This window comes from Lolium perenne, chromosome 3 (assembly GCF_019359855.2).
Source record: "Lolium perenne isolate Kyuss_39 chromosome 3, Kyuss_2.0, whole genome shotgun sequence".
Lineage (NCBI taxonomy): Eukaryota > Viridiplantae > Streptophyta > Magnoliopsida > Poales > Poaceae > Lolium > Lolium perenne.
The window spans coordinates 296,947,009-296,967,342 of NC_067246.2; the positions used below are offsets into that span (position 1 = coordinate 296,947,009).

Here is a 20,334-nt window from a genome sequence, read left to right on the forward strand (position 1 = left end):
TCTCTTCACGTGCCTTTTAAGGCTCTTTGCAAATTTCTTGGTTCCTTTATTGCAACTCAAAGATTACATTAATTAAATAAAGTAATTAAAGTGCAAAGTGGTTCTACCTTTTCGGATCTGCGTCAACTAAACAAGAGGGCAATCATATGAAACGGCCTAGCAGACACAGCAGATATTCCTCAGCAAAATGCGCCATTCATGCAACAGCACAATCAGATAGTAGCAGATATAGACGTTCGTCTCAAATCCAAAAGAGAGGGTCATAAATTAACTGTCGATATAGCCGTTCAGCAGAATTTATGGACCAAGATTTCTGATACGGCTCAATGGCTGGTAGCCTGGTACAAGCAACAACCGAATCACTCAACAGGAAAATCACAATAGTATTGGCACTTGGTATGATCACAAAACATCAGTGTACATGTGTTTGGTCGTCAAAAATTGAGAAGAAAAATCACCTTAGGGGCGATAAGGTCATAGAGCATAGAAAAAATAATACTTCCATTAAGGACTGGTTACTTAATCACATAAACAGGACAAAATGACATTGAAGGCTCTGCTTATTTAAATTAGAATTCCAAAACAAAAACCCCTTTCAGAAAGGGAAGAGTAGGGCAAACAAAAAGGCAGACATATCTTGGGAGTACACCTTGCTCCTGGTCCAGATCAGCATACAATACAATTTGCAGAATTCGAAGCTAGCGAATATCACAAGCATCTATGCATTCTCCATCAGCCGCAACACCTCAATTTCTGTGGGCAGTGAAGGGATCGCCCCTTTCTTTATGGTGGTGATTGCTCCACATGCGTTGGCAAACTTAATCGCATCCTCGAGCTTTTTCTGATCCTGCAAAAGTCAGCAGATAATGAATTAGTGAACCACCTACTTCTGTGGAATAGTAATTCTAAAGCACATTTGGCAACTCACTTGCAACGATGATGGATCTAGGACAATTTTTCGTAGCAGAGCACCAACAAATGCGTCACCAGCCCCGGTTGTATCAACCTGTTGTACTTTGTAGGATGGGACACTTCCACGGAAATCCTACAATCAAATACAACAGGCTGTAAGTACTTATCACAGCATGAGTGTCTTCAAGACTCAAAGGCATACTAAGCAAAGCCATAACCCAATGAAGCATTGATTTGGACAGAAGGGATACAGGCAGCGATGAGATAACCATTAGTTCAAACAATAACTAGTAAAAGCTTCTGCAAGCATACCCTGGCATAGTACTTGCATCCTTGGTCTCCAAGAGTGACCAGGAGGAGCTTAAAGGTAGGGCGCCACAGCTTCATGACAACATCATCCTCCACCGAGTCGATGCCAGTCAAAAACTCAAGCTCAACCTCGCTGACCTTGACAATGTCAGCCTGGTCCCAGATACTCAAGATCTTGGTGCGGGCCTCCTCACGGGATGGCCACAATGCCTCCCTCAGGTTGGGGTCATAGGAGAGCAGCGCGCCAGCCTCCTTGGCAACCTCCATGGCGCGGAGGTGTGCTGACCGGCAAGGCTCAGCAATCAAACTTATTGATCCATAGTGGAAGACCGCAGCCTGTGTGCAATATAAGTTGTGAGACATTTTCCCTCAAAACATATAAAAAGTGCAGTACAGCAACTTCACAGCAAATAGACAGGTTTAAGAGTCATATTATATAAGAATTGGATACTTTTTGATCAATTCTACAAGTAGAGGCACAAATCTACCAGGAACAACTGAACTATCTAGCAGCAAATGGTATGTGGTCATTCTGGATCATAATTTTGTTACACATACAGAGATACAAGATGTAGCCATATTCATACCAACTGAACCATCCAACATGCACAGTTGTGCCTAACAGTACCAAAGATCAAACATTTTCTCAAAAGTTTTACTAAGCATGGATATATCAGACACAAGTGGAGACTGCTCAATTATTGCACTAGAGCAAAGGAAACAAACTTCCCGTTTGACACTATTGTACATGCGACGGGATAAAGTATTCTCCTTGGCCGGCTGATGCCGGTGGATCCAAGAACCGGGAAATTGACTTGTTCCATAACATCCTTCCCTAGATTAGCCATCCTGTCTCCCCCAAATTTATGCATGCTACTAGGATGAACCACATATGTACGACGCATGATCAGATCCGGGAAAAGAACAAGTAGCAATCTAGAACGCACAACAAGATCCGACCCAAGACGAGCACCTTATTTGCCAAGGAATATCTGGATTCCAGGGAAGATTCAGCACCCAATCACTCCCGAATTACACGAGGCGAAAAGGACACGCTTTGTTAGGTGGTGGAAGAGGACAAGGGAAATCCCAGCCGCGCGCCGCCGCCACCTAATGCGCACCAAACCAGCAGTACAGGGAAACTAACGCTGGCGTCCAGATCCGATAGGGAGATCCCACGATGAGGTCGATGGGATCCAAGGCGGAGATCGCGGGACAACGGTGTGACGAGATCATGAGAGTAGTAAGGATTCTTCTAGTAGTATGTAGAAAAGATTGGGTTTTTACCCTCTTGAGGAGGCCGACGTTGAGCTCGTCGGCGGTGAGGAGCATGTCGGCGCTGGGGTTGCGGTAGAACATGAACTCGCGCTCGCCGTCGGCGCGGAGGGTGACGAAGGCGAGCGCGGTGCGCGCGCCGGCGTCGAAGACGACGGCGGAGTCGTCGACGCCGTTCTCGCGGAGGATGGCGGCGAGCATGCGGCCGAACTCGTCGTCGCCGAGCTTGCCGGCGAAGGCGGCGGCGCCGCCGAGGCGCGCGACGGCGATGGCGACGTTGGCGGGCGCGCCGCCGGGCGCCTTGAGGAAGGCCGGCGCCTCCGCCAGCGACACCCCCGCCACCGTGGGCACGAAGTCTATCAGCATCTCGCCGAAGCTGACCACCAGCTCGTTCCGTCCCGCCATTTGTTGCAGGGTGAGAGCGCGCACGGGCAGCACAGGGACGGACGGAGAAGGGGAATGGAGATGTGTGCGCGTGTTGGGGGAATGGGAATTTCTTGGGTGAGGTGGCGAGGCGGCCGGTTTTATAGAGACGGGATGGGATCAAGGGGGCGATTTGGCAGGGGATCGGGGTTGTTGCTCACGGTGTAATCTTGGAAAATTTTGGTCCGCTAATTAGGGGAGCTTTGCCTTGTCAAAACTTGGATAAGGATCTTTCATTCTTGGAAATAGTAGATAGTAGAAAATGGTGTGTATAATTTCAGATCTTATATTCCGTTAATCAGGGGAATACTGTATCTTTTTCTCGACTATAGAAGGACATGGCTAGAATTTCTTTCTTCCCAAGGCAAATAAGGGGTTATGATGTTTTTAAGCTAATCTTGAGCACATATTCGGTGAAATACGAAGTTGCTCTTTTCTTTTTGCTGTTGTCATGGATAATGGTTAAGGATGACAGAAAATAGCCTTCACTAAAATAGAATTTTTAGTGCAATGGATATAAAAACATGTGCATGTTTTAGATAAGAGAGAAGCTCCCTACATAAAATGTTGTCGGATAACGAGCATGTGTGATTTTTAGTTTAACAACTGACTCCAAGCCTCCAAGAATATCGATTTGTGGATAAGCTCATCCATAATTAGACACTCCTAGTTTTTACCATCTACCACATTGGAAGAAAAGAAATGACTGGCAATGGATCGATTGCACTTGACCGGTGCTAGTCCTTGGGCTTGAGCTCACTGTAGTGACGATGATGACGACCATCCCAAGTGTATTTTGGATGGCGCTTCTCTATTCATCTTTTCAGTTATAAATACACGGCATATACATAACTTGTTGTTTATTTTGCCTTAAGTTTTAAGTGAGCCTAGCCTGAGCACTGAACTCTTTTTTTGACGGTTTTAACGGAGTTGCTACGTTGTGTGAACCGTACATGCATGACCAAAGCCATGTGTTGGAGCACTGAACTCTTGGTTTCATTATGATTAATGGAACTGGGACTCCCCTGTTGGGGTCCTATTAATCGAAAAATTAACTTATCTTCGATGTGCAAGTAGATAGAATCTTGCAAAATGTGGTGGCGCGGCTTTGTTTAGCGTTAGATGGTCGGGCCGAATAATCTTGCAAAATACCCTCTAAGACTTGTAGAGAATGTGTGTCGATGATGTTTTGGGGATATAGATAGGGTTATCAGGGGTAGAGCTGACACAAAATGCACGGCTCGACAAATGTTTACATCATGGCCATCACTACAAATTTGTCAGCAAGTTATGCTTTTTTTCTTTTCTTTTGTGAACTTGAAATACTTGTCGTGTGAACTTGTTTTCCGTTAGAATGTGTGATATTGTGTCCATGTCAATTATGAGGTCCTATTTTGCTATGTCCACACCGAGGAGAAGCTGAGGCCACAAGAGCAAAAATTAGGGGAATGGAAAGCGAGAATGCCGGAGATCCACGTCAACGACACCATGACCTCACATGGCGAAGCAAGGGAGCTCTTCTACGCCGATGGGGAGAGAGAGAGAGAGAGAGAGAGAGAGATAGAGGATGCAGAGGTGGAGAAGAACCATTGTCTAACGTTAAAGACGACCACATCGACGAAGCGGCACACAACGGTGGAGATGGGATCCACAGGTCCGCCTCTCCTCCACTCCCTCTCCGCAGACAATCCCCGCCTCTACACCGTGTCTCGGGTTAGGGACACGTGATAACGGGTATACGTTTTCATCCATATATGTTTCAGCCAAAGTGTGGGCCGTCACATAAGTTTTATGGATGCGAGAGGATTACCGTAAAATAGGCGTACACGAACATGTTCCACTTGCCAGCGTGGCATGCTACGTGTCGCGCCCTGAGCGGTTATGACTAAAAACCAATTTGAAAACACAAGTTTAAGAGTCATGCAACCCTATTTTACATTTTTCTTTGTGCGGGTATTTGCACATCAAAGACACCCAGACAAGTTTGGCAGTGGTCGAGAACCAACCAGTAGTTCGGTGGTTGGGAGGGAAGTGATATCTCAGACTATCATAGTTTAAACCTCAGGTTGGACATTTTGGTATCTTATTAAAGGCGAAATATTTTATCAGTGAGAGGCGACGTCTCCGTCGACAGCGAGGAGCATGTGGTGACTTCGTCTATCTCAAGACCTGCCAAAACAGTTCTAGTACTCAGTAACCCGGAAGTGCTCACGTGGGTAGCTTTGTGCGTCCGTGCGCTTATAGGGTGAGTGTATGTATGTATGTATTTGTACGACTATACAATCTGTATTGTGTTTCGCTAAAAAAAAATATGGCCAAGCTATTAATTTAACATGTTAACCTTTTGTAAGCTTGCGTTAAACAAAAGAAAGGAAATGGAAGGCAGCTACCGCCTACGGGAAGTGTTAGAAGTAATCGAGAGAGGCAACAAATGATTCAACTGTTCTGTTCCATTGATGATTCACAACTAATATACAAGGTGAAGAGACGCGAATATGGGTCACGTCCGTTCGAAGAGGTGTGAGAAAGAGTTGTGTATGTTGACAAACCAATCAACATAGAGAATTACATGAGGGAGGATTACCCCTTTAATTAACCTATTAATTAAATCCTAACAGGAAGTACGAAGACAACAACCGTCCAGCTCGGAGCTGGGGCCCTGCCAGCCCGGCCCGGCCCGGCCGGGTGGGGCCCAGAGGAAGCCAACGGAAGAGAAGGAAAGAAGAATGGCACGCACGCACCCACCCACCGACAGCGACCGAGGAACACAAAGAGCCGCCGAGGTTTCGTTTCGTCACGCTCAATCCCATTCCCAGCACAGCAGCCGTCCATCGCCTGGGCTCACATGTCAGGGACAGGGGCACCCAGCTGACGATCACATGTCCATCCTGCACGGGTTCGTCGTCACGCGAAAACGACACGTTCTTCTTGCCTGCCTACCCTTCGAGTTTTGCCATAGGAAAAAAATGTTCTTGCTCTCTGTTCTAGCTCAACTTTTTTAAAATACGAATATAAGTACACCTTACAAATATAGTATTTAAATTTAAATGTATGTAGACAAGCATAAGCAGCGTATTTTGAGACCAAGGACTGAATTGTTTGTCTCGTGCCTACATAACTCTAACATCCCAGTGATTGGGGTCGTGGTGGCGCACCCCAACGACCAGAGTTCGAATCCTATCAGGAACGAATTTCTGGAATTCTCACGTCGAGGTCCCACTTCTACTATATCATTTAGTGTCTAGTTCCTTCCTAGCACTAATTTTTTTTTCAAATGTCCTGGTGCCTATGCTCAAGCTCAACTGATGTGAAAAAGTTCTTTTGCGAACGAACCAAGTGAACCTCATTTTTTTAGGAAAAAAAACTAGCAATTGGTGCATTGGATGTACATCTCCTGTCGTCTCATTGGATTTTTTTTTCAAACAAGTGTAAAAACTAGCAATTTCTAGGAGCCACCCGACGGTGTTTATAATCAGCACATTATTATTTAAATAAAAGAGTTGTGAATTCTCAAAAAAGAAAAGAGTCGAGACCAAACGGTGTCCCACCAACACTCGAAGAGAAGACACTATTACTGCTAAGGAAAAAAAGAAGGCACGAGACGCTCTAACATAGATGAAGAAGTCAACCATCCGAGGAGCTATGCCAACAGGTTGCTGATAACCCAAGAGTAACCTTGTTGCCCACAGGACACAAGATCAACGCACTCAACACCATTAAAGTTCCGAGGCCGCCGCCCCGACATCCTTGGTTTGTTAATCTTTTTATGTGGCATGGCGCACATTTAAGAGATGGAAACTAGAAGGGTGATGATGCGATCGATCCCGTGGATGCAATCAAATTCAAGTGTACTCCTCACAAGTCCAAACAATCAATGGCGAAAGGGTCGCGGCCACACGCAGCTGCATGAGGAGAAGATTGCTACTAGCAATGCCCTGGCAAAGATGGAACCTTGACTAACCCTATTGGCAACTGCGCACACTTGTTCTCCAAATCCTGCTCTCATCCGGCTGGCACGGGCACCATCGGCCGCATCAGCAACACCAGCCTGAGCGCGTGTGTGAAAAAGACTGACGCTGAACTTCCTGCTACGACAACTCCACATGAGGCATGCGTGCTGGTTTATAACGGAATAGCTGATCCTCTTCTTTTCCAGCCGTGGATTCTTCGCCAGCCGATGGATAAGAATAGGATGCTCCCGGTCTTCATCTGATCTACTGACGCAGCCATATGCCCATACGCGACATTGGTTCCATTTTATCGGCCGGCCGGCTAGCTCGAGTCCGTGTCAGCTAGCAACGGATGCCCTCAGCTACGGGCAACATACCATTCCTGTCCGAGCTCACCCGTGCATTGACTTGCTTCGCCGTCTCGTCGCCGGTGTTGAATTTTGATACGAGAATAATCTGTGTTGTATTACTGGAAGTAAAAAGCGCGATATATAATCTGATGTCTGGTGCAATATACAAAAGGGCCCCTAACATATGGGCAAAATATAAGACACACATATCTACTCTAACACCCCCCTTCAAACTCAGGGTGGATCCACAACACTGAGTTTGGAGAGTAAGAAGTCATGTTGCGCGCGAGTCTGTGCCTTTGTAAAGAAATCCGCCAACTGTAAATCTGAAGGCACATAATGAAGCGCAACAACCTGGTCATGCACCTGAGCACGTGTATAAAAGGCATCAACACCAATATGTTTGGTCAGCTCATGCTTGACCGGATCACGTGCACATGCGATAGCACTGTCTTGTCACACAAAAGTGGAGTGGGTGTCGTAACAGAGACCCCAAAATCTGCAAGCAACCACCGTAACCAGGTCACCTCGGCAATCAACGAAGCCATAGCCCGCAGCTCGGCCTCAACACTCGAACGGGAAACCGCTACTGTTTCTTCGTCTTCCAAGCAACAAGCGAACCACCAAGAAACACACAAGAAGCGTAAAGTGAACGACGATCCGTAGGATCACTCGCCCAAGTAGCATCCGAGTAGCACTGGAGCTGGAGAGAACTGGAACTAGGAAAGAAAAGGCGACGAGTAATCGTGCCACGGAGATAACGGAGGACACGAAGGAGATGACTGTAGTGAACGGTGGTAGGAGCTGAGACAAACTGACTCAGAATATGAACAAGATAAGAGATATCAGGACGAGTGACAGCAAGATAAACAAGACTCCCAACAAGATGGCGATAGCGTGTGGGATCGGGAAGAGGATCACCATCAGTAGGACGAAGCTTAACATTAAGCTCCATAGGAGTCTCAACAGTGCGCTCATCCACAAGAGCAGCACGAGTAAGGAGATCCTGAATATACTTTTCCTGGGAGATATAAAAACCAGCAGAAGTGGAGGAAATCTCAATCCCAAGAAAATAGCGAAGAGGACCAAGATCGGTCATAAGAAACTGATCACGAAGACGAGCCTTGACAAAGGCAATATACTCAGGATCATCACCAGTAATGATCATATCATCAACATAGAGAAGGAGAAGAGTGCGTCCACGAGGAGAAGTGTGAACAAATAGCGCTGGATCATGAAAACTAGGAGAGAAACCAGCAGCAGTCACCACAGAGGCAAAGCGCTCAAACCAGGCACGAGGGGCCTGTTTCAGGCCATAAAGAGAACGTCGAAGACGACAAACCATCCCATCGGGAACAGAATACCCAGGAGGAGGCTGCATGTAAACCTCCTCACTCAACTCGCCATTAAGAAAAGCGTTCTGAACATCAAGCTGAGAGACGGACCAGCGTCGAACAGAAGCAACAGCAAGAAGAGTACGCACGGTGGTCATATGAGCCACAGGGGCAAAAGTCTCATCATAATCACGGCCGTGCTCCTGCTGAAAGCCACGTGCCACAAGACGCGCTTTATAGCGCTCAAGAGATCCATCAGAGCGGGTCTTAATTTTATAGACCCACTTACACGTGATAGGACGGACACCAGGAGGAGGAGAAACAAGATCCCAGGTGCCAGTGCGCTCAAGCGCAGCGATCTCCTCAGCCATGGCAAGCTGCCATTCAGGATGACACTCGGCATCCCGATAAGAAGTCGGCTCGGAGACGACAGAGAGACCGTACTGACTGGGAGAGAAACGGTTGGGAGCACGACGCTGACGAACAGACGGAAGAGGTGGAGAACTAGGAGACTCATCAGAAGAAGACAACTCATCGGAAGAGGAGGGAGAATGATCATCAGGCGAAGAGTCCGGAACTATAGAACGCCGAGAATAGTGGAAGGGAAAAGGAGACAAGGGAGAAGGAGGACCAGCGGAATCAGAAGAAGAAGAGGAAGGAGAACTAGGAGGCGAAGATGGCACCGGAGTCGGAGGGGGCGCATTAGGAGGAGAAACAGGAGGGACGGAGGGTGGTGCATCAGGAAGGAGAAGAAAAGAGAGATCATCCACCGGGTATGTACCAGAGGTGGGACGAGGATAGAAAGGACGCGTCTCGTCAAACGTGACGTCACGAGAGATGCGCATCCGACGACCAACGGGGTCCCAACAGCGATAGCCCCTATGCTCATCACTGTATCCAAGAAAAACACACTCAACAGACTGAGCAGTCAGTTTGGTGCGTTCGCGAGGAGGGAGAAGGACATAGCAAACGCAACCAAATGAACGAAGAGTCGAGTAGTCTGGCAAGCTGCCAGAGAGACGCTCGAGAGGAATGCCACCTTGAAGAGCAGCAGAAGGCTGAATGTTAATAAGATAAGTGGACGTAGAGACAGCGTCCGCCCAGAAATGCGGCGGAAGAGAGGAAGCAATCATCATAGCATGGGTAGTCTCAAGAATATGACGATGCTTACGCTCGGCGACACCATTTTGAGCATGGGCACCGGGACACGAGAACTGGGCAAGCGTGCCCTGCTCAGCAAGGACACCACGCAGGTGCTGAGAGATATACTCTCCTGCAGAGTCAGCACGAAACACACGAATGGGAGTGGAATACTGAGTACGAACCATGGCCACAAAACGCTGATAAATAGAAAGCACCTCACTGCGAGAGCGCATAAAAAACAACCAGGTGTACCGGGAAAAGTCATCAATAAACAAAATATAGTATCGATGGCCCCCTTTGGAAGCAAAGGGAGCCGGACCCCAAACATCAGAATGAACTAAATCAAAAGGTCGCTGAGATACAGACGCACTGGTAGGATAGGGAAGCTGAATCTGTTTGCCTAACCTACAACCCTGACACGAATGTAAAGACACATCTCCTGAGACAGACCCCAGAAGACCACGACGAACTAATGACGATAAACGGGAGCCACAAAGGTGACCCAGCCGATGATGCCACTGCTGAAAAGAACCAGTGACAGAAGCAGCAACTGCAGGAGAACGGGCAGATGAAGTGTCGGCGGAAGGAACGCGAAGCCAGTCTAACTCCCAGAGGCCCGGGGACTCAAGACTGCGAGGGCCAGCTCCAACCAGGGCCTGTGTACGGCGGTCCTGAACAGCACAAGAATCAGCGTCAAGAATGACGCGACAACCAGAAATCGATGGTGACTAGCGAGAAAACATGTTCATCTTAAGGCTAGGAACATGAGAAACATCGAGAACAGAGAAAGATGAAGTAGAAAGGGTGCCTCGGCGGAAACGGGAAGAGAGGAACCATCAGCCGTGATAACACGGACAGGAGAAATAAGAGAGCGAAGAGCGGAAAGGATAGAAGACGCAGAAGTCATATGAAAAGAAGCTCCAGAATCCAGATACCACGGGGATGACGTACCTGACTGTGTAGAAGGTGGTGGTCGCGCGGTGCCAGAAGAGCCAGACACAGAACCAGCAGTACCCGTCGAAGAAGAGCCTGTAGCAGCAAGCAGACCACGAAGACCACGAATAATGTCCTGATCAGACAGTGCAACAGCAGACGAGCCTGAAGAACCAGCCTGGGCAACAGCAGAAGATCCTGAAGAACCAGCCTGCCGACGAGCAAGCTTATCAAGGTACTGCTGACGTAAGCTGGGGTCCCTCCTCCAGCAGCCAGAGACGTCGTGGCCAGCCTTGCCACAGAAGGCACAGGGAGGACGAGGACCACGAGGCTGCTGAGACTGACTCTGGCCCTGGACTGGCGGAGTAGAGAGGAACGGCGGTGCTGGAGACCGCAACGAAGCGGACGGCACAGGAGAACCATGAGCAGACGGCACAGGAGGACCACGAGCAGCAAGTGCAGAGGGAACCGCAAGAAGACCAGCACCACGAAGACGAGTCTCCTCTGCACGCAGCGCAGCGAGTACCTCAGAGAGCGGAACACGACCACGGGCAAGCAGCTGGGCACGACGCGGCTCAAACTCCATGCGGAGCCGCGACAAGAACTCAAAAACGCGCTGAAACTCCAGATCCGCGCGCACGATCGACAAACAGGGACAGGTGCCACACACAATGTACGAAGAGAATCAGGCGACGCCAAATAGCAGCACTCGAGTATAGAACTCGTCAATAGTAGAATCACCCTGCTGAAGATCATGCTCTGACGAACCACGTACAGATAAAGAGCATCCCAGGACGGCTGATAGCGCCGACGAAGAAAAGCCCAGCGAAAGCGGCGGTGGGAAGACTCATGAACTCGGCAAAGACATCGAGGCGTAACACCGGAAGTGAGAACAGCAGCAGACGAGCATCATCATCGATCCACCGAGTGTAGTCGGTCAGATCCAGCCGGTAGGTCGCAACAATGACGAGAATACTCCTGAACCTTCCGGTCATAATCAGCCAGAGCAGTATCAGCGACAATCTTGGCTGCATCCTTGTCCTCCTGAGAAGCATCGGGGGCAAGGGAAACGGGCGTCGGTGCAGTAGGCGCCGTAGGAGCAACGGGGCGCGACGGACAAGGGACCTCGCCAGAAAGCACACCCCAAAGACGAAGACCGCGCATGTGGACGCGCATAAAGGCAGCGAAATCAGGGTAATTCGCGCCATCAAAAGTCACCGGGCAGCGAGGAATCGCAACATAACCCGACGAGGAAGACATAGCTCTGTCGATTTTTTTTTTCTCTTTTCTTTTTTTTTTCTCTTTTTTTTTTTTTTTTTTTTTTTTGTCAACTAGACGAGGAAACGCTCAGATCGGGAGCCGTCGGGCGAGCCACGGGGCGGAAGCACGATCGAGGGCAGGGCCACGATCAAGGGCAGGGCTACGATCTGGAGCGGGAGCAGGGGCAGGGCCACGATCAAGCAGAGGCCTCGTCGAACAGGCGGGCGGCCTCGAGCGGAGAGGGAATCCGGCGGGAGTCGAGCAGGCGGGGAATCGAGCGGGAGCGGCTCGAGCGGAGAGGGAATCGAGCGGGAGAGGCTCGGATCGGGACCGGCTCCTCCGGCGGGCGTCGGGAGAGGCTCGGATCGGGACCGGCTCCTCCGGCGGGCGTCGAGCAGGCGGGGGGCCTCGAGCGGAGAGGGACGGCCTCGTCGAGCAGGCGGGCGGCCTCGAGCGGAGAGGGAATCGGGCGGGCGTCGAGCAGAAGCTGGTGAAGGAGAGGGCGGCGGCGGCGACCGGGCGCGGCGGCGAGATGCCAAGGCGGGCGGCGGCGGCGGCTGCGATGTAAAAAAGAAGCCTTACGGCTCTGATACCATGATACGAGAATAATCTGTGTTGTATTACTGGGGGCCAAAAGGCCACAATATATAGTACAATGTACAGGTGCAATATACAAAAGGGCCCCTAACATATGGGCAAAATATAAGACACACATATCTACTCTAACAAATTTCAGCTTCTTCCTCCTCAAGTTCATCGCCGTCACGACTTAAACGGATAGACGTTGCAAATTCCGGCCAAACGACCCGACGCAAACGGAACTATCCATTTCAGGCTCAAATTTGATCGCTGTGAAGGCGTCTACACTAACACGCCACTCACAAGTCGCGCGTCCTCGCGTGTCCACGCTAGATGCTAATCTAATGTCACTGACTCAATAAACTAGTTAGACAGTTTTCATTGCATCTGCCCAAAATTAGCCTTCCTACATTGAGTGTTTAACCTAGACTGAGACGGTCATATTTACTCGTCGTCGTGAGCCCTACTAGCTGCCCTATTCCGCCCCGGCATGGCTAGAAAGGTTGGCATCGCCGTGCCTCCCGCCCGTCCCAGACCACCGCCTCCTACACCCGGCCGCTCCAAAGCGTCTCGATGAAGCTATACCCTACTCAGGACCATGAAGCCATCCCTATCGATCACCTGGTGTTCTCTCTTCCTCTCCTCCTCCTTTTGCCATTGCCTTGCCGCGTCCATGTCGGCGAACCAGCGAGCTCTGTCCCTCGCCACCGCCTCCTCCACCTCCACCATCACCACCACCGCCTCCACCATCTCAAGGTTCTGAGCGTCCACCTCTGTCCGCCGGACTGCACCGCGTGCCGCGCAGTTGGCCGCCGCCATGAGACTTGGATGGCTATGTGTCTAGCCATGCGCCAGGCCGCTAGGGCCTGCCGATCGCCAACCATGAGCTAGCGAGCGACTTCATCGTGTTGGGTGGCCTGCACCGATGCGAGTAGAGCCCGCTTTTTTTCAAGGACGTTTGTCGTGTCGTCGTTGTTGAAGTTCTCGAGGTTGTCGAGGTCTACATCCACCCATGTGTTGGCCCCCTCCGTTGCCATCCCATCCCTTCCCGGTACGGCCCGTGTGCCACATTGCGCTCCTCCTCCACCGCATACACGACGGTATCCTCCCCTCGAAGGCCTCCCTGATGGTGATCTATGCATAGTAAAACCATATGAAATTTTTGTAGAGATTGAGTGCATAGCATAGTTTCATAGGTGCGTAGGAATTTTTCCAAGAGGTCTAACCTCTTGTTAGAAATATTACATGATTCTACTACGAGAAAGTAATCTATATAAATTTTAGAGGGTTCAATCCTTTGAATTAAATAAGCTCTATAGAAAAAATTTCTATGGGTAAAGTTCCTATAATTTTTTTTAGAAATCCTTTGAATCAAATAAGCCTTTAATGCCTCAAATAGATCGAACCGTTGGAGATACCTAACTTTACTGGATGACCGGATGGTTAGGCACGATCTATCAACGTATGTTGTTTTCAGCTTTGCATCGGGAAGGATACGACGGTAACGCATGGAAGCAGCGTCAACACGCCATCACGCACACCCTGCTGCCGTCCAAACAGTGGAAAACGCCATCACGCACACACCGAAAAACGCTGGATCCTCAAGTCGCGTATAATATGCAAGGTCCTCGGTCATACTACCGTACTAAAAAAGTATCCCCTCCTCAAGTTGTTTCTGAAAGCAAAGTCTTCCTTGGAGTCTTCAGTTCGCAAAGAGATTCCGGCTAAAGAAACAAGCAGCAAAATAAATCTCTGCTACCTGTTCCTCACCTCGCCGAGCAAAAAGTTAGCTCTAATGTATTGTCACTTGGCCGACATGACCGCATTAATTTTAAACCACTGTAAAATGCGTAGATCTGCAGGTTCATGAAACATGCGAAATCAAGATACCGGTGGGTCTCTGAAAACTCTGAAACCCCCGCATGCGGCTCTCGCCGGTAGTAGTATCGTATTCCATAGTTTAGCTCTTCGAGTAACGTGCGTCAGGCTCAGCTTGGTTCAGTTTTAGACCGCTGCAGCAACGCCGCCGTTTTACTGCCGAGGCTGCCGCCGTGCTCCTACCATTCTGCCGTCGTGCCTCAACCTAGGCTGCCGTCGTGCATGCCGAAGCCGCCGCCATGACCTGCCCAAGCCGCCGTGTACGTAATACGCAGGTTAGGGTGAGCTAAGTTCAGACGTGCAACTGATCCGTCGTCTTGTAAGATCTACAGTTCTACACATATGTGCATGGAAGGTAAAAAAAATTCCATGCGTAGCCTCTATAATCAGACCTTATTCCTTTGCGGTTTCAATTGGTCGGTAATGCACACATGAGCTTAATCACTGTCGACCTAGGTGTGAGACATTTTCCTTCATGTTGATTTTCAGAAGTCAATGAATGGATAAGAATAGGATTCTCCAGGTCTTTGGTTGATCTGCTGAGTGCTGACGCAGCAATATGACCATATCGATCTGCAGTTTCCATTTTATGGGCTAGCTTCAGTCCCTTTCAACTAGCAACGGATGCCATCACCTACAAGGCAACACCATTCCAGTTCCAGCGACAGGGATCAATCACACACACCCGTGCCGTGCATTGACTTGCTTTATTGTCTCGTCGTCGGCGTTGATTTTCAGCTTCCTCCTCCTCCTGTTCATCGCCGCCTTAACTTGTTGGATGGTTCGTTTCAAGGTTGCCTCGGTAATCACTAAGCAGCGTCAACACGTTCCAAAGCAGCGGCACAGCGGCTGCTATCGAACACAGAAAAACGCTGGATCCACCCAGTCGTACCTTACTAAAAAGGGTCCCCTCCTCAAGTAGTTTTTGAAAGCAATGTGCCCCTTCAAGTTTGAATTTACAAAGGCTAAAGAACGAGCTAGTTGCAAAACCAGTCTCTGCTAGCTGTTTCTGACCTCGACCATAAAGCAAAAAAAGTGAATTTGTGACCACTAATCTATTATCAGACGACACATGACCGCATCATAGATTTGCATGTTCGTGAAACCTGCGAAATCCAGAAACCAGCTGGGCGTGAAACTCTGAACCCGCGTGCCCCTCTCGCGGTCTCGCCGACAGTATCCCATTGTTTAATTCTCCGATTAACATGCGTCAGGCACTACTTGGTTTAGTTTTTTAGCAGGGCAGGTTTCCAAATACATGCATGCGTTTTTAAACACAACCACGCACCGTCAACTGAGACGACGAGAAAGAGTTCGCTTTGGACGTAATAGCATATCCTGTTTCCCAAAACAATCTCCAAAGACAAAACAAGAGCGAACTCCGCCTTTTTTGCCCTCACAGTTTGGGAATTTGTAGCACTCGTTACCCATTTGGTTAACGGAATAGAGAAATAGTACAACATCTAGGAAATTTTAGACACGGTTTTACCTTACCTTATTTTAGCGTTCTGCGTGTTTTGTTCGAATAGACTGGCATGTTAGGTTGACTCGCTGCGAAAAAATGTAAAGATTGGAGGGTACTCCCTTGAATTCAAATTTAAATGTAGCATTGCCAAACAGAGGAATACAATACACATGTGGATATTGTAGATCATATTACCATTTCAATTTTCAGTTGTCGTGAAAGTATTGCTCACACAAAGAAAATAAGATGCTTGCTCACCTCCTATCTGATCTACACATCGAATAGTTCAGGTAAGCCATATTCATTTTGCGCAACCACTTTGTGAGGCGACCGGTGCCATGCCAAGTGAGAACATTGTCCTCTTTGATAAGAGTGAATGGCAGAAACATGTAACCAGATGGGTTTTGGGGTGTTGTATGTTTTTCAGGTTGGCAGAGCAGTTTAAACATAAATATATATCCATGTATATTTGCAGTACACAGACTCGACAATTTGCTACAAACACAACTGTGAAATTACATTGTTTGAGACACTTCCACTAACTGTTGAAATAGGATTAAATGACAGTCAAATCCAGGATGTGCTACCTTTCCTGGTGGTCATACAGAGAAATCCAACCTGAAGTGACTGCAAGTGGAAAGATTATGCACTAAAAAATATTATGTGGATACACAGAAATCTATGACGAGTATCACTCTGTGCTCTAACCTGCATTGTTCAACTCATTTTTTAATCTCAAAGAGGAACACTATACCATTTTTATCAATTACGGAGATAACTTGAAAATTAAAAAAGAACTGTTGCAATGCGGCAGCAACTAATTTGAAAACTTAAATTTTAATGTACTTCACATTGCAGATTCTCACACTTAGTTTCAATGTGTGTGCTAGATAACATGGCGTGAGGATGAACAATTTAATAACCAAGCCATGGTTTCTTCTCTACTAAATGATGGAATTAACATATCAGTATTCAGGAATCACATTATCAGTTCCATCACACGCGTTAACAACGACAAAACCAGCATCTAAAAGACAAACAATAGGCAACAAAAACACAGTTACCAATAATTCAAGATTCAGGGGCTAGTAAGACTCCCAAGTTCCTTCAGCTTCATGTTATAATGTTTGTTCAAGCACATGAAAATGGCACACAAGTTGCTATCATGAAAGACTGTGCATTCAAATAAATCCCACATAAGATCATCCATGAGATCACTTTGAGGTGTAAAGGATCATACTACTAAAGAAATACAGTAACAGATCGCTAGAATAAAAGATGAGCAGAACCCAGACTGGATTGACCAAACAGCTTCAGGAGGGAAGAACCATGTCGGACGCCACTGCCCAACACGATGCAGCGATGCTGCTGATGTCCCTGACATCAATGGCGCTATTGTGCCATTCCTGATGTTGTACACACCAGAGTCGCGAAGAGGATTTGCAGAAGAGGTCGGCCAGTCATAGTCAAACATGAAGTAGATGCAATCCTCATGATACCCACTGCATTCTCTAGCAGGCAGGGACTTCGAGCTACGTTGACCAACAAAGAGTGCATGGCCACCCAACTCAGTAGCGCTTCTCCATCGATTAGGGCTGCTGCACAAGTCTGCCTCAAAGACCTGAAGTGCAACAGTGCGTGTATTTTCAAAGACATCATCATCATCTGTTGGTTTTGGCATGAGGTTAAACCATCTTATCACCATCAACAGTTTACCACCACATTCAACAAGATACTCTCTCGACATATACACCATTCCGGACAAGTGTTGAGGTATTCCACTTATATCGCCCAAAGCGTCAATTATGCACTCGATGGATGATATACCAAGGTCATTGTCCAGATCAATGATGTAAAGCTTGCCAGACCCATGCAACCCATACAATTTTCTGTTGAAAAATACAACATCACTGAGGTACAGTCGTGGATCCTTATTACTTCTGGCTCTGAGCGAGGAAGTGGCAATTGGTGGCTGGCTAATACAAAGTATATGTGAATTTCCATCATCCATGATTAGTGCAGCAACAGGGGAATCAGGTGATGAGTCCAGGGGCGAGGGAACCACCAACTTATAAAAAAATGGTTTACGATGAGAGTAGTAACTTGTCTGATGCTTCCAAACAGCGACTAGATCAGGAAGCTCCAGCGTGGCCTTGGAGAAAGGATTCATCAATGAGCACACATTATGATTGTCCATGGAGCTCTTGTGCATGAGGAATAGCCAGTTGTCAATGGAGCCCTGGACACAAGCACCATCTGGTATAGGTACGCGGTGAATTTCATTTGCTGGAATGCTGAGGAAGGTACCATCGGGAAGGGTGAGCCATGGGAATGGGAGAGGAAGAGGCTGCGACATGCTATTAGAGCGCCATGGGCGACAGACTGCTCTCAGACGAACACGATCAGCCAGGGAGGGGAGGTGCCTAAGAACAAGGCCTAGGAGTTCCGGCTGAAGATCTGACCAAGGCGTAGACTGTGCAGCTTCCATAGTGCAAGTCTACAAGAGAAGACGTAGGATTCATGGTTAAACAGAGTAAAAACTGCAAGAAGCAGTGCATATGTGTTCTCTACCATTGTAGGACAAAAGTTCAGCAGCTCAATCTTATAAGAAAGATGAAGTTTAGATTATTATCATAACATGAAGATGTGGGGGAACCATAAATCCATCACACAGGCAAGAACAGTAAAATTACATTCGCCATACTATCCTTGCACTACACATATATGCTTCTTGCACATGGTAACAACAGCTGCAGTAGACAGCACACTAAGGCACCATTTATTTGGCATGGTAAGTAGTAGGTTCAACTAAGCTTAGACAGCAAGCTAAGCACTAATTTTCTAGATGATGAGGTGCATGACTATAATACAAAACAAGACCCTCTGATTCCTTTCCTCTAACCACAGAAACCAACAGCAGCAGTAGCATGAGTATACCAACTGGAAGGACTCGAGCTCCCAATTTCTCATGTCCAATATCCCGACATTTATGCCCCAGTGGCAACACACATTCCATTTTAACTCTATTTAGAAAAGAAAAAAAGGCTGGTTGGTGAAATTTATATTACTGCATGAAAGTATATACTGAATATTGATCTTTTTTACGTCAGCCAGAAACTCCATTAACAAGCAGTGGACTAAAAGAAAACAAATTTCGGTTAGGTGAAGCATAAGAGCCCAATTAAGAGGTGTCATTTCTTCTGGAAGAACATGCTGAAACTGTTAGAGGTGTGCATCAGAACCAAATGTATATTCATGAACATTTGTACCAACCGTACATCTACAGATCTAAGTACTAACTTGCTGAAACGATTTGGGTTACGAAAAACAGCGATCTGCAAAAGAGGTTACTTTTTTTTTTCCTTCAAGAGCAGGGTGATACACTGGAGAGGTGCGCATCAGACCCAAATATTCCTCAAGGTTTCTAGTTTACACGCGCCAGGTAAAAATCCATTACCAGGCATATATATCTACTATTAGAAACAGCGTTGGTGAGGTCAAAATTAATGGACCGAACAAGCTAAAGCCGTTAAACGATAAGCAGATAGTAGATGGAGCTAAGGATCTAGGGCTTACAGGAGGGTTGGGGAACCGATTCGGCCTCCGGCGGAGGAGGGGGGCTTGGGAAGAGTCTCTCACATCGCCGGACTGACCGTGGGTGTGAAGGGGACTGGAAGGGAGAATTGGGGTCTCGCCGTCGGGGCGTCGACAGAGGGAAGGAAATAGGGTCCGAGCGACTGGAAAATAAATCTAGGGCCTCCATCGAGCCATCTTTTTTCTTGGTAAAAAAATAAAAGGAAACAAGGCCACCTTTTCGAAAGAAAATCTAATGCAGTGTTTCAACGTTTCAAATATTGTGAAATTAAATCTACATGGCCCTCCTCAAGTTGTTTCTAAAAGCAAAGTGTCCTTTGAGTCTTCAATTTATGAGGGATTCTGACTAGAGAAACAAGTTGCAAAATCAGTCTAAGCTACTTGTTACTGAATGCTGACTTGGTCGAGCAAAATGCAAAATCAGTTTATGAGGGAGGACTACATTTATTCCATAATATATACTCCATAGTACGTTTTGGCAAACTAAATTGCCAAATCATACTAAATGAGACAATAACACTAATCTTTTATCACTTGGCCCACATGATTTGTTTTAAAGCCACTGTCCAATGCATAGATCTGAAGGTTTAATCTGAAAATATGCGACAAAAAATTGTGGGTATGTGCTCTGATACCTGCTTGCGCCTTTCACCGGTGGTTTTCCGTCCCACCAAAAGTGTCTCCCGAAACCCCGCTTGTGGGACGGAAGGAGTAGTTAATTTCTTTGTGTAACATACGTGGGGATCATGTACAACTTAGTTTACTTTCTCAACAAAACCATTTGTAACATATCATCACACGAGAGAAGGAAGGGGGGGGGGGGGGGGGGGCAAAGGTATTAAGAAAAGAATAAAGAAGAAATGGCGCTTTGTTAGTAAGTTCTTAATCCTGTTTTCTAAGCTTCTTCTTGTAGGGATTCGTTGCATAGA

The 20,334-nt window shown here is 47.5% G+C and overlaps 2 protein-coding genes across 2 annotated transcripts; both read right to left on the bottom strand.

The window, feature by feature from the left end:
* Positions 1 to 484: 484 nt before the first annotated feature.
* Positions 485 to 3,002, bottom strand: LOC127345074 (fructokinase-1). Its single transcript, XM_051371482.2, has 4 exons — positions 2,509 to 3,002; positions 1,225 to 1,557; positions 929 to 1,045; positions 485 to 847 (listed from the first exon to the last, which is right to left on the bottom strand). The coding sequence occupies exons 1-4, from the start codon at positions 2,899 to 2,901 to the stop codon at positions 719 to 721; spliced, it is 972 nt and encodes a 323-aa protein (XP_051227442.1). The 5' UTR covers positions 2,902 to 3,002; the 3' UTR covers positions 485 to 718.
* Positions 3,003 to 16,900: 13,898 nt separating this feature from the next.
* LOC127345073 (F-box protein At2g26160) lies at positions 16,901 to 19,560 on the bottom strand. The gene is made up of 2 exons (XM_051371481.1): positions 19,388 to 19,560; positions 16,901 to 18,308 (listed from the first exon to the last, which is right to left on the bottom strand). Exon 2 carries the CDS (start codon positions 18,297 to 18,299, stop codon positions 17,046 to 17,048), a length of 1,254 nt encoding a protein of 417 aa, XP_051227441.1. The 5' UTR covers positions 18,300 to 18,308; positions 19,388 to 19,560; the 3' UTR covers positions 16,901 to 17,045.
* Between the last annotated feature and the right edge of the window lie 774 nt (positions 19,561 to 20,334).